A 6,402-nucleotide genomic window follows, 5' to 3' on the forward strand; every position below is an offset into this window, starting at 1 on the left:
TATTCGGCGGGGTGCAAATGACTTACCGGCGTTTGCCTCAGGGGTACTGTGAGTCCCCGAGCGTATTCAACAGAGTCGTCAAAGAAGACTTATCGAACTTCCAATGTCACAGTACCTTACTGCAGTATGTCGATGATATTTTGCTCTGCAGCACTACAGAATCCCAGTGCAGAACTGATACAGTTTCTCTGCTCACCACACTAGCTCACAGAGGCTACAAGGTGGACAAAAACAAACTTCAGTACTGCCAAACAGAAGTACAATACCTCGGTCAGTTAATATCAGCATCAGGGAGACGGGTCACGCCAGACAGAGTTGAAGCCATCAAAGGGACATCAGAGCCCCAAACTGTCAAAGACATGCAAAAGTTCCTAGGATTAGTGAACTATGTCCGCCAGTGGGTCTTTGATTTTTCCACAATAACTGCCCCTTTGTTGAAAGCAGTTAAAGCAGCCAAAGACAGACGCAACAAAATAGACTGGACACCTGAAATGACAGCATCCTTTAAACAGCTCAAAGATGAAATAACAAACGCACCAGTGTTAGGCACACCTGACTACACAAAAGAATTCTACCTGTTTACCCACTGAAATGGCCAGGTCATGACTGCCGTCCTCACTCAGAAATACCCAATGGGCCACAAGCCCCTTGCTTACTTCAGCGGAATGCTAGATTCAGTCATGAAAGGTCATTACCCCTGCGAGCAAGCTCTTGCGGCGGCAGCCTTTGCAGTGGATAAAAGCACACCCATTGTCATGGGATCCCCTTTGACACTGTACACTGAGCACGCTGTCTTTGCCATAATTCAGAAAGCTAAAACAACATTGACAACACAAAGAGTGTCAGGTTATGAAGTCATACTGTCATTACCCACCCTGAAGGTTGTTAAATGTCACACAGTCAACCCAGCCACATTCTTTGCCCATCCCATTGCCGCATCCGATGATGACACCCATGACTGTGCCACATATTGTCCTGATGAATCAGGAGCAGCAAAAGAGGACCCCCTGCCAAACAGCACTGTATATTTTGTAGATGGGTCCTCCACAATAGACCAAGAAACAGGGATCAGATACACAGGAGCCGCAGTGGTTAGGGCTCAGCAGCATGAGTCCTCTGACTCCCTAGACATTGTACAACAAATTACATTGCCATCGCACTACTCCGCCCAAGCCGCTGAACTAGTGGCACTAATTGCCGCTTTAAACAACGGGGCTGGTGACCGCATCACTGTATACTCAGACTCTGCATATGTCACAACAACGACACACTCGAGCATCTTGCGCTGGAAAAGGCGCGGATTCCTCAAATCAGATGGAACACCGGTATGTCACAAACAATTGTTGGAAGAACTAATAGAAGCCCTGACACTTCCAACAGAGGTAGCCGTTGTCAAATGTGCTGCTCACACGAATGGACAAGACTTTGTGTCCAGAGGCAACGCTCTGGCAGACTGGGCAGCCAAAGCTGCAGCCAGACCCCCCTTACCTTTCACTGAGCATGACCCACACAACACCCCAATTTTACTTGCCCAAGCTGTAACACCAACAGAACAGACAAAGACAAATGAAGACAGTGTACCCTTAACACCACACACAGACAACGACAACGACACAAACACCACCCCTATTGATCCAAATGCTTCCTGCCCACTCGATGACACACAACAATACGATTTCATTGCGCAATTGCATCTCAGAGAGATACAAGAAAGTGCACCAACACAAGAAAAAGAGTTATGGAAAAAGAGGGGAGTAGAGCAGGACCCTGCTGATTTTATTTACAGACAGACCATGTCCGGAAAACCTGTCATGCCACAAGCCTTACTGCAGGTAGCGTTAGATCAACTTCACCTTCCCGCACATGTCTCCCGAGATAACATGTCCACCACATTACAAGCAGACTGGTTCATTCCCAATGCTTATGAACTAATACAGCTATTTGTTAACAAATGCATCATTTGCCAACAGTATTCCCCAAACCCAACTCTCAAAACTGTTGCCTCCACTATTCCTAAACCTTCTGGCCCATTCAAAGAACTCCACCTTGACTATGTCGACATGATTGATCGGTGCCAAAATTACCGATATCTCATTGTGGTAGTATGCCCCTTCTCATGGTGGATCGAAGCTGGACCATGCGTCCACTGCGATGCCAAAGCAGCAGCCACATTCCTGCTCCGTGACGTCATCTCCCGCTTTGGAATTCCTTCCGCCATCAGGACTGACAACGGAAGCCATTTTTCAAACGCCATCTTCTCCTCTCTCACCACAATGCTAGGCATCAGACACAAGCTGACATCCGCTTACCACCCCCAAAGTAATGGCATTTGTGAGCGCCTCAATGGTTTACTCAAAACCAAAATAAGTAAAATTAGCGCCACCATTGGCAAAAAGTGGCTCTACTGTCTCCCACTGGCCCTCTTCTCATTAAGAAATTCCCCGAGCTCGGATCACCACCTCACCCCCCACCAACTTGTCACCGGATGATCCATAAATGTAGCAGTCCCTCCCAGCAGGCCCAAAACTGATAGCGAGTCATCCTCTGAGATTGTTAAGGCTGAGCTTTATGACTTCCTGTGCACACTAACCCGCGCTGCGCAGTTCCTCTCTGTCCAGGTATCCAAAAGGAAGGAGAAGGGCCCCATCGATCCTGAGCTCCCACCTATCCGTCCTGGAACTCTCGTCTTCATCCGGAGGCACGTCAGGCGTTGGAAAGATCCTAAGTTCGACGGACCCTTTGAGGTGATTGACTCTTCTCCAACTGCCATCCGGATAGCCGAGAGGAAAGCATGGATCCACAGGAGAGACGTCCGCTTCGATCCTGCACCTGCGCAGCAACAGCTAATGGACTAAAAGAGGGAAGTGATATGCCCATGGTCTCCCGAAATGAAGACGACGACTTCCCATCCACCGTTCCATCCATCATTGAAGAAGAAGAAGAAGAAGAAGACGTCCACGAAGATAGCGCCCATGATGCGAAGTTATGTATACTCACTGTTCTTATGTTTTGTATTATTGTTGGAGTGGCACTAGCAACATTCAACTGGTATATCTTTTTTCTTGCTGTACAAAGTTATAGTGATAGAAGCAGCCAAGTTGCCTCACTGTCTACTGTACCATCCACTGTACCAGCGGTCACACTCAGACAGCAGAAAGCACCACACAACACACTAGGTCCTGAACTCCCAGAAAACAGCACTGCTAGCAACACGTCCATTAGTGTGCACCTTGAACTCTCACCCAGTACCCCAGGGGAAAGGACTAGTCCCTGGAAGATAGCTATCAACGCCACAGAACTAGCATCCCATCGACACCCTTCCCGCCACTATAGAAAACGCAGATTTGCTATTGCCCCGTACAGAACAAAACCTCTTGTCCCCCGCAAGCATCAGAAGGCAGGGCATAAGACATTCCAACATCTCGTGCAAATACAGGAAGGCCTAGGGCCCATGCTCAGCCTACCCCAAGTAATAAGGGACCACTCAGTCCACTCCTCTCTAGTAGACAACTCCTGGTACAGGGACATGACAGCAGTAGGGAAAACAGCGACCAATGAGTCTTGCTACGTATGTTCCTACATTCCCCATGCGGTAGGTGCTGAAAGACTGATTTTCTCCAAGGAAGTCGCACCACACATAGCCATGTGCCTTCTGCACCTGTACCTCTGTCGGATAAGGGGGCAGATTCGGGTCCTTTCAGCCCAAAGGGAAGTGGTACTTGTAAACACTACTCAATGGGACTACACTTACACTGTGCACAAAGTCGTCACTGACCTAGCTGAACTCAGGGAGGAATTTAAGGAAATGCGTAGGATAGGGGTACGGGACATGGACTGGCATGGACCGCGCATTGAGAAACGTGGGTACATAACAAATGCCAAACCCAGGCCAGGATGCAATGTAGCATTTGACCATAAACACCACCTACACCCCTGCCCATGTCAGAACAGGACAATGCTACGCCTCCTAGCGCAGGTCTACCTCAACGACAAATGGCGAAGCCCCGGAGGGTTTTATTGTAAGGCACCAGCCTTGGGACCCCCTTGGGCGGACTGGAATGAAGGGGATAAGTGCGAACAAATATGGGCTCAGGAGGGCGGGAGGTACACCTGGGATGGGGAAGGAATGCCAGAACAGAAGAAAGGATTCAAACTAAAAAACCCTTCTCTTTGTTTCATAGGTAACGGCTCCGTCTCTGTTGGGCGTAACACAGATTGTAATTCCACGGTATTCAGCTTCGATATGCAGTACGGCACCACTTCCTTAATGGATTATTACTGGGCGTGCGGAGAACACCTCTATCTCCAATTATCTCCTCAGTGGCTCGGACTGTGTACCTTGGTAACTTTGCATGAAATCCATCTGGTCATACCAGCATCAAATGCTTCCCGCATACTGTCACATCCAATGACAGGTGATGTGACATTCCTCCACCGACACCGGCGAGCAGCCGAGTATTTCGCAACTGAAGCCCGTGGTAAGGTCCCAGAAGAATTCCGCCTTTTCAATGAGGCCCAGCTTTTCTTCGGAGGGGCAGTCCCATCGTTTCAAACTCAGGCTAATGCCCGCTGGCTGGAAGTAACTCGCTATGAAGTCATGAAAGCAATCAACAGCACCAGGGATGGCCTAAATGCAATTCGGGAAGAACTGCGCCCACTGCGACTAATGGTTCTGGAACATCGCTACTTCCTCGACATGCTAACGGCCAAAGATGGTGGTCTGTGTCATCAAATCGGAAAATCCTGCTGCACTTTCATACCTGGGAACGACGAGGACAACGGATCAATATCAAGGGCCATTGAGGAATTGACTAACTTGGGAAAAGAAATGATTGAGGAAGGAGGTGCCCCTGCAGACATTATTCCAACGAACTGGTTCGACTTTGACTGGATGCCCTCCTGGCTAACTGCTATTCTAAAACTGATGATACCTATAGTCGGAATTATGGTCTTTCTGTGTTGCGCCTTTCAGTTAGGGAGTCACTGTGTCAAGAAATTGAGTACAAAAGCTGTAGGGATGAATTACGCTAGGACAGGGATTTACCAGATACCAAGATATGAAGGCATAGATCGGGCTCCTGGGGATGGGAATGGAGAACAGGTACAAATGATCGAGCTAGTACAAAGTAGCACACATCCAGCACCACCTGCCACACACTTTGGAGTACCACCAGCCCCACCTCTCCCTCCAGGTAGAAACACCGTAAGTAACAACACTGCAGCTGCCCGGTATGAATGCCTGCTCAACAAATCAGGTCAACAGTATAACCAGCTACTAAGGTCAGACGAAGACATTGCACGACCAACCAGTTTTCAGTGCTATGTCAATGACATGCCATGGATTCCACCCCTGGCAGAAAATTCAACAAAATACTCACTTAAGAGTGTGTTCATAAATGAACAAGAGGGGGCAGATGATGGAGGGTCCCGTTCTACCATCTAACATCACCAGAAAAGAGAGTTCTGACAGCCTTGGTAACATGAAGGTCTGATATGGGCCCTGCGTGATGAAAATCTGAAAACATGCTAAAATAACTAGCTTTCTCCATTAGTAAACAAAGGCCCCAGGGCCCACTATGCATGCAGGCTCACAAACACACGTTTCTGTGCACCAAAATAAACAAGGTGAAAATAGGCCTTCAAAAGAGTGTTTAGCTTCACTGTCAGCTCCCAGACCAACACCCACACACACACACACTTACCCTGGTACACGTGGTACAGCTTCCTGAAACCCCTGCTAACGTTATATTTTGAAACATAGCTTGCACAAGTATAAGCAGCAATTTCTAGCAATAAACAGCATCTATCATGGGAATTCACACTTTCAGATATGTAGAAATGTGCGTGACAGAAAAATGTCCTTTTTTAGTAATGTACAACATGTAACCATTGTGTTTAGAAAGAAGTGATGAAAATGTTCTCTTTCAAAGGTACAAAATGTTCCGGAAATGTTCTCTTTCAAAGGTACAAGATGTTCCGGAAATGTTCTCTTTCAAAGGTACAAGATGTTCCGGAAATGTTCTCTTTCAAAGGTACAAGACGTTCTGTCCTAAAAATGTACGGAACATAATGTACTGAAAACATTTCCTTCCGGTGTCCAAAACACTTGTGGTTAAACCACCTGCACCGAAAGGCCAGGGGCCAGCGTCATCATAGAACCCTAGTTCCTCAATTTTGGGTATAACAGGCCCAACTGTCAAATCTGAAATCAGAGCTTTCCTGCGGATGCCCTGCTGCATGAGCGTGGAAGGATCTCTCGGCTAGCCGAAGACTATCTGACTTGGGACGTCGACGCCTCACTCAGGTTGTGGATCTCCCAGGGCAGATAGCCCATCTCTCTCTCTCTCTAGATCTCTGACCCTTCAACTATCTCTCTTCATGGATATATTCCTGTATGGTAGG

The 6,402-nt window shown here is 47.8% G+C and overlaps 1 protein-coding gene across 1 annotated transcript; it reads left to right on the top strand.

The window, feature by feature from the left end:
- The first annotated feature begins 602 nt into the window (after window positions 1-602).
- LOC147728278 (uncharacterized) lies at window positions 603-5,443 on the top strand. The gene is made up of 2 exons (XM_086963767.1): window positions 603-2,071; window positions 2,779-5,443. Exons 1-2 carry the CDS (start codon window positions 603-605, stop codon window positions 5,441-5,443), a joined length of 4,134 nt encoding a protein of 1,377 aa, XP_086819893.1.
- Window positions 5,444-6,402: the final 959 nt, after the last annotated feature.

This window comes from Lissotriton vulgaris, chromosome 3_1 (assembly GCF_964263255.1).
Source record: "Lissotriton vulgaris chromosome 3_1, aLisVul1.2, whole genome shotgun sequence".
NCBI classification, from domain to species: Eukaryota; Metazoa; Chordata; class Amphibia; order Caudata; family Salamandridae; genus Lissotriton; species Lissotriton vulgaris.